The sequence below is a fragment of the Alexandromys fortis genome, unplaced genomic scaffold (genome assembly GCF_014885135.2).
Source record: "Alexandromys fortis isolate MF-2015 unplaced genomic scaffold, M_Fortis_MF-2015_v1.1 scaffold_59, whole genome shotgun sequence".
Lineage (NCBI taxonomy): Eukaryota > Metazoa > Chordata > Mammalia > Rodentia > Cricetidae > Alexandromys > Alexandromys fortis.
The window spans coordinates 5,799,975-5,821,382 of NW_026067943.1; the positions used below are offsets into that span (position 1 = coordinate 5,799,975).

Consider the following 21,408-nt stretch of genomic DNA (forward strand, 5'->3'; position numbering starts at 1 on the left):
TAGATAAACTTAAGAAATGGAAGATATGGAGGGTTTCTGTTCTGTCCCAGGAGTAACACAAATAAAACTTAGGACAAATAGCCTCACTCTGGCTTCTATGTTAAAGGTATGAGGCAATATTGATAGGAAGTTGTCAGGCCAGCTGGGATGCTAATGCACCATAAAGTCAAACAGTTTAGTATCAAAAATGAGGCCATAACTTTAAAATTGGTAAGCTACAGTCAATTTTTAAAGATTTATCAATTTTTATTTTTATGTGTATGGATGCTTTGTCTGCATTATGTCTGTGTACCATGTGTATATCTGGTGTCTACAGAGGGCAGAAGAAATCCCCTGAGAGTAGAATTACAGATGGCTGTGAACTGCCATGTGAGTCCTCTGGAAGAACAGTCAGTATTCTTAACCACTGAGCCATCTCTCCAGCCCTGATAGGCAAATTATAGGTATGTTTAAGAACTGTAGAGCTGGTTCAGTGGTTAAGAGCACTGGCTGCTCTTACAGAGAACATGGGTTCAATTCTCAGCATCCACCCACATGGAAGCACCCACATAGTAGCTTGCAACTGTCTGTAATTCCATGGGATCTGACAACATCACAAAACATACATGAAAGCAAAAATACCAATGCACATAAAATAAAAACAAACCATTAAAGAAAATAGCCAAAGGAACCAGGTGACATATTTAGAGGAGGAGGAGAAGTGGCTAACATCTTTAATCCCTATACTCAGCATACAGAGTTTTGAGACCAGCTTGGTCTACAAAGAGAGTTTCTGGATAGCCAGAACTATGTAAAGAGATCCTGGAGAGAGGTGGGGATGGGTATTAATATTTTAGTCCTAAAGGATGGGTGTGACACTAAACTAGATGAGAAACTGAAAAGAACCAGGGGATGCGAAAACTGTACAAGTTTGGGTTTAGGGTATATTACGTTTAGAAAGTCTGTGAGTCACTCTAGAAGATGTTTAAGAGGTGAAAATACAAATCTAGGATGCAGCAAGGGGAGTAAAATTTACACACACATACACAGCAGATGGATGAAATCACCAAGAATGTAGTAGATTAGGCTGAGCCTAGGCCATATCAGTATTAATTAAAAGATAAATACCATAGGAATAAAAAAGACGAAGGTTGAATGAAGAGTGAAAGGTCAGAAGAAACCAAGAGTATAGTACCCTAGAAAATAAGTAAAGATGGTTTCAATGCTACCATTGCAGACATGGGCTACCACGCCAGGCTTGGGCCACATGGAATTTCTGATCCTCTTGCCTGAACCTCCCAAGCACTGGGACCATAGATGTGTATCACCATGCCTGAGGATTCAGCCCAAGACTCATGTGTGCTAAGCACTCCACCCAGTGATATACATTCCCAGGCCTTGAAGTCCTACTGGAAGAGAAAGAATTTACTGATGCAAATCCTCTAGGGTCACCTGAAAGTTTACTTCATCTACTTTTAAATTTCACCACAGGTTCCAAGGAAGAGTTCAACCACACCTCTAAATGCAATATTTACCGTTAATTTCATAAAAATAAAAGGCTGACTTCAGCCTTTGGTTTGTTCTTTTTAGACAAGCTAGGGATTGAACCTGGGACATACTAGGGACTTTCCTAGTATGGCAGATAAGCACTCTACCACTGGGCTACACCTGGACCCTTACTTTAGCTTTCTACCTGTCATATAGTCTGATAGACAAATATTTTTCTCAAAATTGAAAGCAGCCTATTTTAATAAAAAACGGGTGCAGCACTCTTTACTTCTAACACAGGTGTGTGTTCAGAGTTTATCTTATTAGAGGTCTCATTTCATGTAAGAGAATGCTATTGGTCCTTTTATTTGGGTTTTATAATACACCAGAAGTATTCTATAGATTACACCTGATGAGTGAGTTCAAGTTCCAGAATGCACACAGACACAGCAGCCAATCATGGCACTGTCTGATTTAAGCCTCCTAAAAACAAAAACAAACACACAAACAAAAAACAGGTCAATGATTAATAGGAAAATGCAACGTTTTCTTTCTAGTAAAACACAAATGCAAAGTGCTCTATTTCCAATTACAAAGCTCACCAGTGGATAACTTAACAAAGAAAATTTAATGGAAGGAACACAAAAAGAGATGCTGCATGTCTACTGCTTAAAAGTACCCACCCAATACTGACTCTTTGCCTATACATTTGAAATTGTGATTACAAATAATACTGTACCACTTTACTGTATCCCCAGGGTTCATCACTGAGAAGGCAGACTTGATATACTTTTAAAAATTGTAAGGGTTGCCGGGCGATGGTGGCGCATGCCTTTAATCCCAGCACTTGGGAGGCAGAGGCAGGTGGATCTCTGTGAGTTCGAGACCAGCCTGGTCTACAGAGCTAGTGCCAGGACAGGCTCCAAAGCCACAAAGAAACCCTGTCTCAAAAAAACCAAAAAAATAAAAATAAAAATAAAAAAAAGTAAGGGTTATTGAGGTGGCTCAGAGGGTAAAGGCACTTGCTGCCAAACATGACAATGACAATGATCTGAGTTTAAGCCCTGGGACCCACATGGTAGAAGAAGAGCAGCAATGCTCATATTTTACCGATGAGAATAAATTCAAAGAAAGATTAAGAAAGTCATATATGCCACCACATAACATACAACAAAAAATTTGGTAGAACTTTAAAAACCGATTTCTAAAGAATAATCGTTTTTTTAACTGAAAATTCAAGTTATCAATAATCTATATTTCTAGAGAATAGCTATAATTCCAAGTTTCCTTTGCTGACACCAAACTGATAGCAAAACAGGGCACTGTAGAGAGGACACTTGTGGACTAAAAGATTGTTAGACTGTTCTCAGCAAATCAACAGCAGAACTGAAGGTCCATGGGACCTTTCTTTAGTACCTTTATAGGCAAACTCAAGGCATGACTGCAAAGTTACTTCCTGGGTTTCTATCATATGAAAAAATTAAACATAACAAAGGGAAGCTTTCAGATGGAATGGGGATGAAATCTGGTATGACAGAAAAAGAAGTCATAATGGGTTGATGATATTTCAAATACTCTCTGAGACAGAAAGTGGACTCAGTGCCCAGAACCTTGGAGCACACCTGTAATCTTGTCCTTGAAAGTCTCAGGAAAGAAGCTAGTAAGTTCAATGCCAGAATAGTCTCTCTCTCTCTCTCTCTCTCTCTCTCTCTCTCTCTCTCTCTCTNNACACACACACACACACACAGGAAAGAAGAGGGAAGGATGGATTCTGTGGGGCTGACTGCCTTTAATGAAAATGTGAAACTTGCACTAAGTAGAGCCTATTCAGAGCATGTCTAAAGTTGACAATATTACAAGCATTGCCTTGTTGCATGAGGAGGGTGGCCCTTTGTTCTGTCTCGGCTGCCCAGCTATCTTACACCTGAAATAATCACACAGAAACTGTATTCATTTAAACACTGCCTGGCCCGTTAGCTCTAATTTTTTATTGGCTAATTTTTACATTTTAATTTAATCCATTTTTATTAATCTGTGTATTGCCACATGACTGTGGCTTACCAGCAAGATTCTAACAAGCGGCCCTCTTAGGCAGGAGATCCATGGCGTCTCCCACTCTGCCCTTCTTCCCAGCATTCAGTTCTGCCTACTCTGCCTACCTGAGTTCAGCAGTTTCTTTATTCATTATCCAATGAAAGCAACACACAAACAGAAGGAATGTGGATTTAGCTGACTGTGGGTGCCACTCTGTAACATGAGGGCCTGCTTGTTGGGGTTTCTGTCCTGCCCGGTTCCCACAGTCATTAGGTCCCAAAGAATCACACAAAAAGTCTACACCCATTATAAATCTGATTGGCCCATTAGCTCAGGCTTCTTGTTAACTCTTATAACTTGTATTAATCCATTGTTCACAGGGCTTGGTACCTTTTTTAGCGGGGCAGGTCACATCTTCCTTCTTCTGTGTCTGGGCAGGACTGGGGAGGAATGGGCTTCCTCCTTCCTCCTTCCCAGAATTTTCCTGTTCCCACCTCTACTGTCTGTCCCACCTATACTTCCTGCCTGACTACTGGCCAATCAGTATTTATTTAAAACATAACTGACAAAATACAGACAACTGTCCCACACCACTGTTTCACTTGTCATTCATGTTAGAAAGCTCAACAAAAAAATACATATTTACATAAACAGGAAGAATTTAAAAATGCTACCTCTAGAGGTAGGGTTATAATCTCCATAAAAAATATGCTGGAAGTAAAATCTCATTTAAAAAATTTACTTTTGAACATTGGGAAATAATTATCATTTGAAAGTAAAATCAAAGGGCATTATTACTGGAAACATCAATCAACTTTAAGAATCATTAGGAGAATTAAGTGAAATGCCACACTGGAAGGGGCTGGATTCCATTTCTGGCTTACCAGTAGATGTATAGCCGAGAGAAAAAGGTTTTGTTAGTATTTCTGAAGTAACATGTAAACAATCTAGCAAGGAATAAAATAATGTGAAATGGCGAAGAAGCTGGGATCCACTCAAGGAGATAGGAAAACAATGTTCTCAGGGTCAAGGACTCTTTTGTTTGACATCAGGTAGGCGTGTTTGGTCTAGAACTCACTCTGCAGACCAGGCTGGCATTGAACTCACAGAAATATACCTGCTTGTCCCCTGAATGCTGGGATTAGAGGTGTAATAGGAAAGAAGAGTTTTACTCCTCCTATAGCTCCACAATTTCCTTCTTTTTTCTTAGCCCATCTGTAAATAGTAGCTAGCCTACAGGAGTTACATGGCAACTCAAGTTAGGATCAATGGATCCTGATGTTAAAACCACCACAAACCTTTACAGATATTTCCTTTCACAAACTTTCTAACAGAAATTTCTATCAAAACACTGAGATAGTAAGAAAATTATATTCTTGTACAAGATTCTTTCTTATTAGCAAAACTACTTGTATGATAGGGCAGAGGTAGTTAGTTCTTTAAATCTCAGTGAGTATAGGAAAAATTCAAGGACATCCAATTCAGTTTCTTCCTTATGTTCAAGTGCCCTGCAAACTGCATTCACAACTGAATACATACTAAATCAAGGGCACAAATTCCGTAAGGTTTTGTCATAACCACCTGTAACAGGAACTATAAACACTGTTAAGATAAGCAGAAAGAACTGCTCTGCTCACCCTGATTCTCTCTATGTAGACTGTGCTTCCATCCCTTCCCTAATTCTCTTTATGTAATAAATGATAACCTATGTAAATTATAACTTGGAGAAAAATATCAGCAGCAAAATACCCAGAATGCAGTTTTGTTCTAGTTAAGTGATCATTGCCTGGCTCTTAGCTCTAAGATCATCCTGTGTAGTAGTGTCATAAAAACACTACAGTGTCTGTTACATTACTACATATTTGAAAATTCACCACTAAAGAATACTGAAGGAATAATACGAGGATTGTTCATATTGTTTAGTAGAAATGTGGGCCTCCTGCGTCTCTCTCTACACACAGAATAGGAAATGCATTTCAATAATCCGAAAAAGTCCCTGTCAGGTGAGATCATGAAGCTATCACATGGTCTGGGATAGAGGCAAGCATGACGTCCCTTCTGTTTCAGTTACAACGGGGTCACCTGGACCCTAACACATTGCAATACAGATTTAACAGTTCTGATTTACAGTCAAGAAAGTTGAAAATGCCTACTGATAATTTGTTTACATTTCTGTCTACAAGGAATGAACTGTGGTACAATTTAGCCACTAACTGCCATGTCTTTAAAATAAAGTTTGTGGAGATCACAATGTTCTGAGACAAAGCTCACCTCTTACCTCCTCTTTCTACACAGCTTCTGCACTAGCTAAGGAGAGGGCTCAAACTATATATATCCAGGCTGTGTCCACCAGAGTCCATTCATAAAAACTACTATTCTTTCTTAAAGGGGCACTTCACCATTTTATCTCGTACTTGAAACTGTTCCCATGAAACCGACTTTTTACTCTAAATATTTGTTCCATCAGCTTCCCTGTGAGGCCTCCTACATATTTCTTCACTAGATGTGCAATTCTTCACACAAGCCCTCATCTTAACATTTTCCTGTGGGCCTTGGCGGCTCCTAGAACTGTTTTGTGCTAATTTCTTGTGTTTATTAGTGAAATTTCTATGTAAGCCTTGATTCCACAGAGCAGGCAGATTTTCTTTTGTTGGTCTACAAGTTACTTATTTAATTGCTAATTAAATATGCACATTTGGTCTACAAATATTTCTTATCCACACTCTTCTGAAATTCTATCGGGAACACATGACAAGTTGGTCCAGATTCGCAGATGACAGCTGCAGTTTTAGGGGCACACAGTCTGGGGCTGGCAGGGCTGGCAGCCTTCAGCTTTGTGTCCATCAGATCAAAGAACAAAAGGCAGTGCTTCCTCCCTAGACCTTCCTTAGCACTAGAGGAAGGCAGGCTTGACACAAAAGTCCCATCAGAAAGGAAGCCCTGCTAAAGCCAGTCAGAGTTCCCGGTAAGACACACCAGAAAGCTGACCCACCTTGGAGAGCTGCCGCCTGAGGCTAAAGCGCTGGACCATGGTCGTGAAGATCTCCTAACAAAGCGATCTACCCAGCCAGGGTATCTTTTTCTTCTTTTATTAAAACACAGCTTCTTGGGGAAGCCTCTGGCGGCACATTTGAAGGCTGACAGAGTTCGATGGATTCCCCAGGAGTCTCAGCAAACTTGGAAGCACTTCATTGTTCTGCGGAGACAGCACAGCCTAGGAGAGGCAGGCGGGGCGGATCCCCAGCCCAGTGCCAGGCTCTCCCCGCACTTCCTGTATCAGCTGGAGGGTCCAGCCGTAAGGACCACCCCTTCCCCTCCCGCCAACCTTCAGGCAGGGTGCCGGGTGCCACCTGAGCCTCGGGTCTTAGCTCTTGAGGCCAAGGCTGGAGGTGGGTGGCGCCGGCTAGTATCACATCATCTGCTGCCCTGTCCTGGAGTCCAGGGCTCAGCTTGCACCAGGTAATCCCAGAGAACGGGAGGTGGGAGTAGTGGGGGAGAAAAGGAGGTGGGAGAGCCAGCCTCTATCAGCTCCAGCTCTAAACGGAAACTCCTCCCAGCTGACTCGCAGCTGTGTGGCTTTGTCTAGCATAATTGGCTGAGCCTTTCCTCTTATTCACTGGGAGGCTCCTGCGGGAAGGAATGTCAGGTGCAGGGAGCATACTTGGATGGTGACTTTAACTTCAAGCTCAAGTTAAAAGCTAAGGTGGCAAGGTAGCCCCCAGAGTTAAATGTTCTCTTGCTGGCACAAAGTAATTTTTAAAAACTGGCACACATACCAAATAAACCAGTTTAAAGTGAATCAATACAGGTAATTGTTGTCAGTCTTCTTCCAAGTGAGGACAGAGCTTGTGGGCATCCACTGGTTCTATGCTTGCCATGTCCTCCACTGCTGTGAGCAGGGTTAGGTCCTGTACTAGGGTTGTACCCTTTGTTGGCCTGAACACCCTATGTACAATCAGAATTCACATCTGCTGTCCCACTGACTTCTCCCAACACCCTTCTCAGGTTTGTGCTAGTGTCAGAACTTTTCAGATAAATCAGGAACCTTTTCTAAGACCTCAATATAATTCTGAGGAAATGAAGAGTTGTTATATTCTTCAGGCAAGAAAAGTGAGAAATTAATTTGAAAACAAATGCTCTTCTTTTACTTGCTGTCCTCTGCACTGGCTTTCAAATACGAACAAACTGTATGCAAGATGAACAATATTATGAACAACAGGATGCAAGATGCCTTCACCTCATCCTACTTAATAGGGTCTTTGGCATCACTGACAAGTTACATCAAATTCAAACAGCAGGATGCCAAGGTAGGCTCCAAAAGCTTATTGCACACAAAGTGAATATAAAACTGCCTCTTAAAAACTATAAATAGAAAATAGGTTTGTATTGCTTAAACAACAACAGCAACAACAAAAACTTTCAAAGTTTGAAAGCAACAACTGAGATCAACTATGACTAAATAATTATGACCATATTTATGGTGCAGAACATGCAAATGTAACCTAACACTAAAACTAACAGATGAAAACAGCAGTTCTCAATCTGTGGGTCTCAACCCCTTGGGGGGGGGGGGTCAAAGGATTGCTTAAGACCATGAGAAAATACAAACATTTACATTACAATTCATAGCAGTAGCAAAAAGAAAATCATTTTATGTTTGGGGGTCACCATAACATGAAGAACTGTATTAAAAAGTCACAGCATCAGTAAAGCTGAGAACCACTCGATTAAAACAATTTCAAGTGCAAAGTTGTCTAACAGTAAATTTGAGCTTTTTGTTGTTTTTAAAATGGTTAAGTGGAGGTGTCAGTACTACCCTTTTCTTCTCACAGAAAATGAAATAGGGTCCGAAGCTGAGCTTGGTGACCCACACCTGTAATCACAACATACAGGAGATGGAGCAGAGGATCATGAGTCTAAGGTTAATCAAGACTATACAGGGGGCCCTGTCTCAAAGAAAAAAGTGTGTGTGTGTGTGTGTATGAGAGAGAGAGAGAGAGAGAGAGAGAGAGAGAGAGAGAGAGAGAGAGAGAGAGAGAGAGAAGAGAGAGAGAATATCACACATGTATGGTCAGGAAACACAGGAATCTAAAACTAAGCCTATATTATGGCTATAAGATTCTTTCTATTCAAAAATAAGGAGAAATGGAAGCAAGAAAAAAATGTCAAAAGATAATAGACAGTACACATTAAGTATTAATTATGAACTGAGGAGAGGAGGCTGAATAGATTTAGTTCTGTAGTAGAGCACCCAGAACTGAGTAGAACTGGGCTAATAAAAAGAGAAAAAGAATCACAACTGAACTGATGGTAGGAGTATAAATGTGTAACGTTCTAGAATTGAAGAGGACTTAGGTTAGGTAGATCAAACTTGTTTGATTTTCTTGTGGAAACTCATTCCTTTTACTAGTAAAATAAAGTTTAATTATTTGTTGCAACTAATTGTGTTAAAATATCATTATCAATGAATGTTACATCTGGCCCTTCATTAAAAAAAGATAATTTAAAACAGAAAACATCCTTAATTACCTAAGTCATTAGGGAAAAAAGTTACAATCTCTAAATGTGGCTTATTTTGAAGAATCAGAAGCTTTTTTTCTGATGAATAGACAAAGTTAACAAAATAAAAGCAAGAAAGAAGCATAACCTAAACAAAAGTCCACAGCTTTATAATTTCTCTCTCACATTCTAGGAGTCAAATAACAATGCCTTTGTTTTTGTAGTTTGTTAAAAAAAATTGACAACACTTTACAATCTCTATGGAAAAAGACAAGAATCCTTCATAGAGTGACAAAGGTCATTTGCCCTTTGTGAACTAGTTAAAGGTATGCACTCAGTTCCTGGAGCCATACACACATTAACTATGCGAATGACCATCACAGTATTTAAATACATTCTGAATAGTTCACAGATGTAGAAAACCATAGAGTCCATAACTAGAACAGAGTTCTAGTCATGACTAAAGAATATGAGCATCAATCACTTAGCAATCTTGTTTTCTAGTTGTCTTTGATATTTTGGCCCTAACTTCCAATATTTTCTCATTATTTGTCAAATAATCTATTTCTAAAGCTGGTAAATAATTGTGTATATTATCAGTTTAGGTGAAAAATCTTTTTTATATTTTATTTATTATCATGGTAGAAAAAAATTATTCCTTCTTGTTTGTTTTTCAAGACAGGGTTTCTGCGGCTTTAGAGTCTGTCTTGGAACTAGCTCTTGTAAACCAGGCTGGCCTCGAACTCAGAGATTCACCTGCCTCTGCCTCCCGAGTGCTGGAATTAAAGGCGTGCACTATTACTGTCCAGTCTATTCCTTTTAAATCAATATCTGTAACACCACACTAGAAAAGTAACATGTACTTTTTTTTTCCTATTCATGTATAAATGTATAACAAAATGAAACTGAAGACTAGATGGGCATGGCACTTGCCTTTAGTCCTACCTAGCATTTGAGGAGGAAGGCAGGCACATCTAGGTGAGTTCAAGGCTAACTTGGTCTACATAACGAGTTCAGGAACAAGTGAGAACTTGAATTTCCACATTCCACATTCTAAGTAACAGCTGAGTTTACCTAAAGCCTGGCGCACCTAAAAGTACTTTAGGTAGGGTTTCCTCCCCTCTTTGGTAACCTGTCTTAGAACAGTTATATGAAATAAATTGTATTCTTCCAGTTACACTGTGGGTTTCAATCAGCTTTTATGATAATCTAATAGGAGTAACTACCAATTACTCAATAAAGTTGTAAGAATTTAATAAGACTTTATTACGCAATACTTATCATTATTTCAGAGCAAGCACTTCGGATACCAGACATTAGGAAATGGAATGTAGCACACCCTTTACAAAGAAGGGTACAATCTGGGATGGTATTACACAACAACAGTGCTACTAGGGATAAGAGGCATAAAGAATGATGAAATTTGGGATAGAAAAGTCTGGAGGTCTGAGTCTTCAAGTTTTTTCAAGAATTATGTAAATGAGCAAAGATAAGAACACTCATGAGACAGCTTGTGTTGGCATAGGTCTGTGATCCCAGCACTAGAGAAACTGAAGTAGGAGGGTCAAGAGCTCAAGACCAGTCTGGGCTATGTGAGACTATGTCTTAAAAGAAGAGGAGTGGTGCCCCACAAAAATAGACAGGCATGAAATGGACTGTTACATATTTGTACAATGGGAATGTAAACACTAAAAAAATTTAGTTGCTAATTTTAAATTTGAACATACATATAAACTAATTTCTAAAAACTGTTGGGAAAGAAATATGATTCTTTACTGTCTGGCTTTCAAGCAAGATAAGAGAAAATCAGCTTCCAAAAATCCTCATCAACAATGCTGCCAGTTTTAGGGTTTCTTATGTATTTTGGTTCTAAAGTGACACAGATTTTTGTTATCTAAAAACTAATTTGCTGAAACAATCTCATAATAGGTGAGAGATAAGATACTTTATCTAGCTGAAGTAAATAAACTTCTGTAGTTTGTAAAAAGCCAAGTAACTGTCAGTGTAAAACAGCACTGAAAGTAGCACAATTCATTAAGTAATAAGAAGTTAAATTATGTTCATGGCCCAAACCAAACCAAACCAAACCAAACCAAACCAAACGAAAACCACGTCCCTGGTTCAATCTGTAGCTTACTAGCTATAGCAGTTGACTTGAAGAGCAGCCACACTTGCCAGGTAAAGTTATCATATTAATGATCCCTTCATGCTCTTTAAGATACATTAAAGCAGTCTGATATTTTTGTTTTTAATAAAAGCAATGCTTGATGATGGGCATGGTAGCACATGCATTTAATCCCAGTACTCAGGAGGCAGAGTCAGGCAGGTCTCTATGAGTTTGAGGCCAGCCTAGTCTAAACAGCAAGTTCTGGAACAGCATGAATTACATAGAGATATCTTGTCTTATAAAACCCAATAAAGTAAAATAAAATAAAAGCAATGCTTGAAGTTCTGTTTCTCCCCTCTCCAAACCTCATAACATGCGATTACCTGATGTGAATGGATAAAAGGAAACAAGGGAGAAGCAGAAAGCAGTTTCATAAGATACTGGTGCACACACACACACACTCACACACAGCACATACAATTATATATATATTTCCTAAGACACTGTAGCTTTCTCTTATCCATTGGTTCTATCTGCAAACTCCCTGATCCTTCTACTTAAATTTTACAAGTTCTTCTTTTCCATTGTAAAAATTAACTATTATTTTTGTTATTTATTTCTCATTTATAAATGGATACTTATGATTTAAAATATGTTTATGAAAATTTAGAAACTATATCAGGCTTAGTGGGGTACCCAAGTTATACCAGTACTGAAGAGGTTGACACAGGAGGATTACTGCCTATTCAAGACCAGCCTGATTTATTCAGACAATTAGAAGACAGCCTTTGCTATAGAGAACCTGTCTCAAAAAAATGAAGAGCCAGTAAATAAATAAAATTTCACAAAATTTAGACAATCAGGAATATAGAACAAGATAAATTCACTCATAAACCAATTAGAATATTGTAGTGATTTGCTAAATTTTCATTGGGGTTTTTAAATTTTTTTAAATCTGCAATTAATTTTTGAAAATTTAATTGTTATAATCACCATTATCCATATCCTTTATTATGAATCTGTGTATGTGTGTACTTACAAAATCATACAGTGTTATCTGTAGTCACAATTTGTTGGCTTGGCTTTTAAACCCACTTTATACTGCTATCTTCTCTAATTCCCTCCATCCCCAGTTCTTGCAGTATAAGCCAGGCTGACTAGCCCAGTCTTGCAAGTCTGTACCCTCCTACCTCATCATCCCAAATTGTGGGATTACAATCATGTAACTGGTTTGATAACCCTTTTTGGAAAAAAAAAAAAAAAAACCTTAGTGGTCTGGATCAATTGGGGAGGTTAGCCACAGATAAAAATAATTTTAGATAAAGAAATAAAAGAGATCTGTTATACAACATGATGCTTAAAGTTAATAATAATAATTATTTTTCTGTAAAATAGAATTTTAATTGATCTGTTAAAATAGTAGCTGTGGTAATATGTATGTTAATAAGCTAATTTTATCTATTCCACAATGTTTATCCATGTATATATATATATATATTTCAAAACACCAATGTATATGATAAAATGTGTAATTTTTGACAATTAAAATATAAAACATTGAGGCTAGGTGGGGATGGCACATGCCTTTAATCCCAGCACACGGGAGGCAGAGGCAGGCAGATTTCTGTGAGTTCAAGGCCAGACTGGTCTACAAGAGCTAGTGCCAGGACCAGCTCCAAAGCTACAGAGAAACTGTCTTGAAAAAGACCAAGGGAAAAAAATAGAATGTTGAAAAATAAAAATCCAATTTATTCTTAAGCCATTATTCTTAGTACATATGGTCTACACATTTTACATTTACCACTTTCTCATACTACCAAGTATCACATAGCATGGGCAGAGTAGTCTGTGTAGCTACTCTGAATGACCTCTCGAGTATTCCCACACTTCTGCTAATACAAACAACACTGCCTATACCAGTCTGCATAACAATTTTCTTCAGGGCTGATACTGAGATAGAATCCTACAACAATTTAGTTTTTCCAGAAGCCCCATCTACTTCAGTTCCTCAGTTCAGTGCTTCTCAACTCAGTCATCTCTGGAAAACTGATCCATTGTGTGCAGTATAATGAGTACAGTTCTTATACGATAGTGTGTGCTACTTGGCTCCCTACTTTTACTTGGTTTCTCATGCATTAAGGTTGCTTCTCATACAAACTAAAAATGAGCACTTTGTGGGTTGAAGTGATGTGGTTAAGAGCACTGGCTGCTCTTGCAAATGACCTGGGTTCAGTTCCCAGAACCCACACAGTAGCTCACAAACATTTAGAACTCCAGTTTCAGGGGATCTGATGTCCTCTTCTGATTTCTGTGGGCACCAGGCATGCATGTGGTGCGCATATATACATGTAGGGAATACACTTATACACATAAAATAAAAATAAATTTTTAAAAATTTAAACAACAGGGGCTGGAGAGATGGCTCAGCGGTTAAGAGCATTGCCTGCTCTTCCAAAGGTCCTGAGTTCAATTCCCAGCAACCATATGGTGGCTCACAACCATCTGTAATGAGGTCTGGCGCCCTCTTCTGGCCTTCAGGCATACATGCAGACAGAATATTGTATACATAATAAATAAATATTTAAAAAAATTAAACAATAAAGAAAAACACTTTGAAGGAATGTCTCATATTCTCCATTCCTCAACTGTACAGTGCCATACTGGATAACTAATACTTATGGAATGCTGGGAAACTCTTAAAAGAAGATATGTGATGATTATTATCTTATGCTTTTATTACAGCAAAATGAATAATATAAACTCTAAAGTTGTATTATCAGTAGTTTCTATTTCATTTTCTGTTTGTAGATATGAACTTCACAAAGGAAAAAAATGAAATGGTGTACATAGGCTGAAATAATTCCTCTATAATTTCTTTTACTCAGAAATGTTGTGCTTGCTAGTTTTATGTGAACTTACTGGAGAGGAGGTGATGTGAGATTCCCCTCTGTATGCTGTACCATTGGTTAAAGAATAAAGCTGCTTTGGCCTACAGCAGGACAGAATTGAGTAAGGCAGAAATTTCAAGTAGAGAGAAGAAAGAAGGTGGAGTCAGAAACAGAACCACCGAAAAAGAAAGAGCCCACGGGAGCTTGGTGAAACCTTGCTGGTAGGCCACAATCTCGTGGTGATGCACAGATTGAGAGATGGGTTAGTTTAAAACGTAAGAGCTAGCTAGCAATACACCTAAGTGATTGGTCAAACGTTTTAATTAATACAATTTTTGTGTGATTATTTTGGGTCTGAGCAGCCAGAAATTAGCAAGCAGCTTCCAAGTACAAGGAGGGAGCTTCAACTGAGAAAATGCCTTTATAAAATTGGGCTGTAGGCAAGTCTGTATGGCATTTTCTTAATTAGTGATTGATGGGGAAGGCTCAGTCCATTGTGGATGAGGCCACCCCTGGGCAAGTGGTCCTGGGCTCTACAAGAGAAAGCAGGTTGAGCAAGCCATGAGAAACAAGCCAGTAAGCAACATTCCCCCACAGTCTCTGTATCAGCTCTGCCTCCAGGTTCCTGCCCTGTTTCAGTTCCTGTCCTGATTCCCTTCCATGATGAACAGTATTGTGGAAGGGTAAGACTAATTAATCCCCTCTCCCAAGATGCTTGGTCATGGTGTATCATCACAGCAATAATAACCCTAACTAAGATAAATATATGGTGTAGGAGGTCCTGCTTTTGTGTTGCTTTCATTGGTTAATGAATAAAGAAACTGCCTTGGCTTAGTTGATACGGCAGAACTTAGATAGGAGGGAAGACAGAACTGAATGCTGTGAGGAAGAAAGCAGAGTTGGAGAGCCACCATGGAGCCACTAGAGTCAGACATGCTGTATTTTTTCCCGTAAGCCACTGCCAAGTGGCAATATACAGATTATTAGAAATGGGTTAAATCAAGGTGAGAGTTAGCCAATAAGAGGCTATAGCTAATGGGCCAAGCAGTAATTTAATTAATACAGTTTTTCTGTGGTTATTTCAGGGCTAAGCTGGGCGGCCAGAATGAACAAGCAGGCAGCTCCTCTTGCAACAAATATATACAGGAAAAAAGTTCTTGGGCAATATTGATGTTTTAATACATTAGGGAGAGTAACATCTTTAAGATGGCATATGAGGAAGCCATGGGCGAGCCACCATCCACAGATTCAGAGCTTAAATAATCTTAGACTGTAAAGTCACTAGATTTTCTAGAGACCAACTTAGTTCTAACATTCAGAACACTGTAAAAACGAACAGTTTTTCAAGTAAAAAGAATAGGAAAACCTCTGACATTTGGTTTGCCTGTTCACAAATTTCCCTTCCAGATAGAAGAGGAAACCCTCAGATGGGATTTAGAGTACATTATCCCAACATACACTACTATGCAGGTTATAATACTCTATTATCAGAGTGCCTTCCCCACACCTGGAGAAAAGCAGTACCTTCATCTCTGAAGATGAAGCACAGAGAAGGATGTGAACAAGCAGGACTTGCTAAGGGTATTCTAGTTTGGTACCATTATATCACAGTCTTTATCCAATCCTAGGACTCCACCACTATCCACTTCTAAAGCCTGACATTAAAAGCACACCAGGCTTGCTGGGCAGTGGTGGTACACGCCTTTAATCCTAACACTAGGGAAGCAGAGGCTGGTGAATCTCTGTGAGTTGAAGGCCAGCCTGGTCTACATAGTGAGGTCCTGGACATCCAGAGCTACATAGTAAAACCCTGCCTTAGGGGGAAGAAAAGGAAAGAAAAGAATAGAAAATATTAACAAACTAGCTTAATCATCCATTTGGGTTTTCTTTTCTTTGGGGGAGGGTAGATCCAAAGTGATGCAAAATAAAAATTATGCTACTTAAATCTGTATACTTTTCTTACTCTGAAGGGTACAGAAAAGATGTTTTTCTTCCTACAGGGTGACCCAAATCAGTGTGGACCTTGACTAACATCTGGCTTATTACCTAAAGTACTATTTTGTGCTATATGACTTAAGCCACTGGCAGAAAGGGCACAAGAATTTTGAAGCCAGTGGAAAAGGGCAAACTAGCATGTTAGAATTGCAGTTTTGAAAGATGCCAGGAGAAAGCAAGAAATCAGAAAAAACTTGAGAAGCTCCAGCCTGCCTAATGGAAAAAGCCTTCTATGCAAGAAATTTCCCAAACACCACATAAGAATGGTTAGAGTTCTGGCAATTTTATATCTTTAGTAATCTCTCTCTCTCCCTCACTCTATCTTTAGCAATCTTTCTCATTCTATCTCTTTAGCTATCTCTCCCTCCCTCTTCCTTCTCTTCCTTCTCCTTTGCCCCCTCCTTCCCTCCCCCTCTCCCCCACCTCTTTGGGTCTCACTGTGTAACAGCCCTGGCTGTCCTGAAACTCACTCTGTAGACTAGGTCGGTCTCAAACTCACAGAAATCCACCAGTCTCTGTCTTTGGAGTGCTGGAATTAAAGGTGTGTGCCACCATCACCTGCCTACATTTCTTTCCTTAAAAGTCTAGCTTGTCTGATTCCACCCTAGGTATATGGACTTTCTTTGGGTGGTGATGACATATTACCTCCTGGCCCTTATCTGTTTATCCAATCAGTAGAATCAAAATTTCTCAAGACAAAAACTTCCTTCCATTATTAGTCACACAATACAATGTACCAACTATTTATACTGCATCTATACTGTGTTAGATATTCTAAGAGGAAAGGATTTCAGTACACAAGAGATTGAAGCTGTATGCAAATGTTATCTATACCATTTATGTAAGGGACCCAAACACCTACAGATTTAGTGTCCATGAGAAATGACAGGGGGCTGGAGCCAATCACCCACAAATATCAAGGAACAATTGTAGTACATTTTCTATCATTAAGCTTTGGTTTCCCTCCTCTCCTCTCTTCTGTTATGTTTCACCTTCCTCATCTTTCTCAATGTGATAGTCTGGCTATGTAGTCCAGGCTGACCATGTAGCCCAAGATGGCCATGAACAATCACACACCTCCAGCTTCTGGAGTATAAAGACTATAGATCTATGCCACCACACTTAGCAATCTGTTTTTTATCTCTCCTTTTCAATTAAGCAGTCATATTCACTTAACTTATATTATCATTTACTAAAATTTTTGTATTGTTCTTTGAGAGTTACTCTGCAAATTGCGATATACAATTTTAATTTCTTATGTTCTATCTTAACAATACCCCCAGATAACTAAGTCTTTAAAAACAATGTAACTTTACTGGATATAGTAGCGCATCCCTTTAATCTTAGTACTCAGGAGGCAGAGGCAAGCAGATCTCTGAGTTTAAGACTACCCTGGTTTACACAGTGAGTGCTAGGTCAGTCAAAGATACATAATGACACTTTATCTCAAAAAGAAAACAAATGATGTAATTCTTTTAATGACCCATTTACTACTGCATGTGTTTTATTTCTACAATGTTTTAAAACGATTTTAAAGATTCACTGCTAAAGAAATACACAGGAGGGATGGAAAGATAGCTCAGTGGTTAAGAGCACTGGCTGCTGTTCCAGAGGACACTGGTTTGATTTCCTCTACCCACATGACAATTCACATCATGTTGTACACAGAAATACATGTGTTTTACAACAGAGTGGCGCTCCAATGTGGTAACTAACACCACATAAAACCTAAGAGGGCTTAAAAAGGAATTCTAGACACAAATATAGAGTTCAATAAGCTTTTTGCTGTTTGCTAGGGCATGCTGTAGAGAGATTTCCTGATTCAGCAATAGCAGCAGTAGCAGTAGCAAAAAAAAAAAAAAAAAAAAAAAAAAGCTGCGCTTTTTTAAAACACAGCTTCCTGGGCTGTGCCGCCAGTACGAACTCCAGCTATACAGCATTTCAATGGCTTTTGTGGGACCGGATGTTTGTGTGCCTGCTTGGGATCAAGAAGAAAGTAGCTGAGACCATGCCCTTGGCTCAGCTCTTCCTGCCTGGGCAGACAATGGAATCAGGCTTGGGCAGGCGGGAGAGCATGGCGGATTTCTGCCACCATATGGAGAGATGTTTCCAGGCTACGCAGTGCTCTGCGTAGTAGATTTGGCTGTAACTCAAAAAGAAAGAGTTTATGTGCCGCATGCTCAGTCTCAGAGTTAAAAGTGCTGAGTGCAGCTCCTACCTGGTGGCCCCAACTAGCAGAAATGGTACATCCACCATTTTGAAATTGGACAAAGGTGGAGCCAACATCCAGAACAGCCCACCACTCCGAGGCTCAGAGGCACAACTGACTCAGAGGCACAAGCAGCTCTGCCATGTTGGAATAGGCAGGGCAAGTCTGCAGTACCTGTTTTTGACCTAGGAATGTCACAGCTTAAATTCTTAAGCGCTTAGTGATTTAAAAGTGCAAAGCAAAATTGTTCCTGGACAGTAAAGATTACAGACAATGCAACAGAAGAGATTCAGACATAAAAGACCTCTAAATGGGTCATAGTGTTACACATATGTAGGCTTGGGAGAGAGAAGAAAAAGAATATAGAGAAAAAAGTTAGGGCTGGAGAGATGGCTCAGCCGTTAAAGGCGAGGCTCACAACCAAAAATATGAGAAAAAAGTTAATGCCTTTAAGAAAACGGTAAAGTCTTTAAAGAGACAGAGTACAGATAGTTATAGATTAAAAGAAATAAAGAAAAAATAAGCCACGTAAAAATGGAAAATTCACAGAGTTTGGATTCTGTATATTATTGTATTTTCTTTCATTTTTTGACTGTGAGGGAGCTAAATACAGAGAGACATTTCATTGTGTGGTCTGCTAAGCTAATCCAACATGTGTATTATAAAGCTATCTTGACTTCAGAATTTGGATCTAAGGATATGATGCTTTGGAAAAGAGGTTCTTCTTTTGTTTTCACAGAGGATGAGACGCTGTGGATTGCTTCTATCCCAATATGGTATGATAGACCACGCCCTCCTGAAAGGTTGCCGTGAACACCTTCAGAAAATTATTTCACTCAACTGCCGACTGAGATGAATCTAGCACACAGGTTATACCATGAAAACACCTGAATAACAGCGCCCCATTCAGCATGAAGCAGTTTGGAGAGAAAAAACTGCGCCCATATTCCCAAATATTGTTTATAAATGTTCTTTTACATTTAAAGGGGGATATGATATAGAGATGAATAATTTGCATTGGTATAAATCTTGATTTATTGATACAATTTTAAGGTCAATTTTGTTATATGTATATGCATATTTCTAATCTTGATTAAGGTATTGTGATTGTGTAGTTTATTTAAAAATGTAATGCATAGGCCAGGCGGTGGTGGCGCACGCCTTTAATCCCAGCACTCGGGAGGCAGAGGCAGGCGGATCTCTGTGAGTTCAAGACCAGCCGGGTCTACAGAGCTAGTTCCAGGACAGAGAAACCCTGTCTCAAAAAAAACAAAAAAAAAATTAATGCATAATTAAGAAGTATAGGTTGTTAATGTATAATCATCAATAATAGTCAAGCTTGTCATGTTAATTAGATTTTCTAGATATATAGAGATATATTTCAGTTAGATAGGCATTCTTCATATCTATCAAAGACTATAGAATATGTAGTCTTTTAAAACTACATTTTAAATGTTTTAGTAACTTAGGGCTTTTCACGACAATGAGACATATCAGCACCAATATACTTCAATAGGAAGATAGGCATTGATAAAGCTCCTTAAGAGTTGATTAGCCATTTGGGCAAGAACTGCTCTTGCCTGGACTGTTGCATAATAAACTGGACACAAAGAACTCCAGAAAGAAGACTGCTTAACTTGCCTAAAGGTAAGATGATCCTTTGGGGTTCCTGCTTCATGAAAGAGTCTGCTAGACATTCTGCAGGACACAGAAGAAAGTGACTGAACTGTCTTTGAATTTTCCTGCTTCATGGAAATGTCTGCTGGATACTATGGGCCTGTAGGCCGAAGATGGATGCCCCCCAATGGTACAGAGGAACTTGTAATATTATATCCTTCTGGAATCTTTGATAGATTTGAAGAATGGTTAGTTATACTATTCCTTTGTAATGATAAAATATCAAATAGATATAAATATTGTAACTGCAATTCTTGCTTTATATCTGTTTTGCTATATGTAATTTTACTATGTTAAAGTTAAAGCCTTTCTTTTTTGTTTAAACAGAAAAAGGGGAAATGGTGTAGGAGGGTCTTCTGTCTATGTGTTACTTTTATTGGTTAAATAAAGAGACCTTTTGATAGGGCAGAAAATTAGGTGGGCTAAGTAGACAGAACAGGATGCTGGGAAGAAGGCAGGCAGAGAGAGCAGCCATGAAGGTAGCCACCAGGTCAAGTATGCTGAATTTCTCCTGGTAAGCCACAGTCATGTGGTGATACACAGATTTAATAGAGATGGATTAATCAAGATGTAAGAGTTAGCCAATAAGAGGCTAGAACTAATGGGCCAGGCAGTGTTTAAATGAACACAGTTTCTGTGTAATTATCTCAGGGCTGAGCTAGCTGGGCAGCGGGACACAGCCTTCCGCTCATCCTACTACCCATGCAGGCAAACAAATCCACACAGATGAAATAAAATAGGGAGAGTGGATTCACAAGCAAACGGAAAGTAGGATATACAAAATAAAGTAGTACTATGTATAATTTTAATTAGGATATTTGCTAAACTCCTATACAGGGCCACAGCCCTGTATGTCCAGGAATATGAGGCAGTGGCCACATTGCCAAGCACTGTGCAGCTTGTGCAGCACATATGACTCTGGCACAGTTCTAACCTAGTTAGTGCTGTACTCAGTAGGGGCTACAACTTTCCTTTTACTTAGCATGAGGAATTCCTATTTGGCTTAGTCTTTCCTCCTACTATAATGTTCCTATGATCAGAATGAATTTCTGCACTAGACAGGGTCTATTAACCTGGCTGCTAAGCCATCTTATTCTTTTAAAGCTGATCATATAAAACTATTTTTGTAGGTCCAAACTGCTCAACTATTGGTAATTTCATATTGTTCAAAGTTCAAGATGTAATGAAAGCCAGGCTTAAGGAAGAGATCACAGAAACAGCTCTAGCAGAAAGAAGTGAGAACATAGTTCAAAAGAAAACCCCTAGCCAGGAGGTGGTGGTGCGCACCTTTAATCCCAGCACTCAGGAGGCAGAGGCAGGAGGATCTCTGTGAGTTCAACCCCAGCCTAGTCTACAAGAGCTAGTTCCAGGACAGGCACCAAAGCTACAAAGAAACTTTGTCTCGAAAAACAAAAACAAACAAACAAACAAAAAACCCCACCCACACAATAAAGAAAAACCCTGAAGTCCATAAATGAATGACTTCTTTCACCAAACGAAGATTGAGAAAACCAAGCCCGAATATTAACAGT

At 39.1% G+C, this 21,408-nt stretch overlaps 1 protein-coding gene across 3 annotated transcripts in view; it reads right to left on the bottom strand.

Annotated features, from left to right (window-relative positions):
- Positions 1-21,408, bottom strand: part of Tmcc1 (transmembrane and coiled-coil domain family 1) — a 200,165-nt gene that overhangs the window by 96,870 nt on the left and 81,887 nt on the right. Inside the window, exon 1 of one of the 3 annotated variants that reach the window (XM_050148365.1) lies at positions 6,494-6,694. The exons of the other annotated variants lie outside the window; for them this stretch is intronic. Within the exon in view, the coding sequence (XP_050004322.1) occupies positions 6,494-6,532 (39 nt within the window). The 5' untranslated portion in view covers positions 6,533-6,694. Of the gene's footprint in view, positions 1-6,493; positions 6,695-21,408 lie in introns of those variants that run through there. 3 annotated transcript variants of the gene reach the window in all.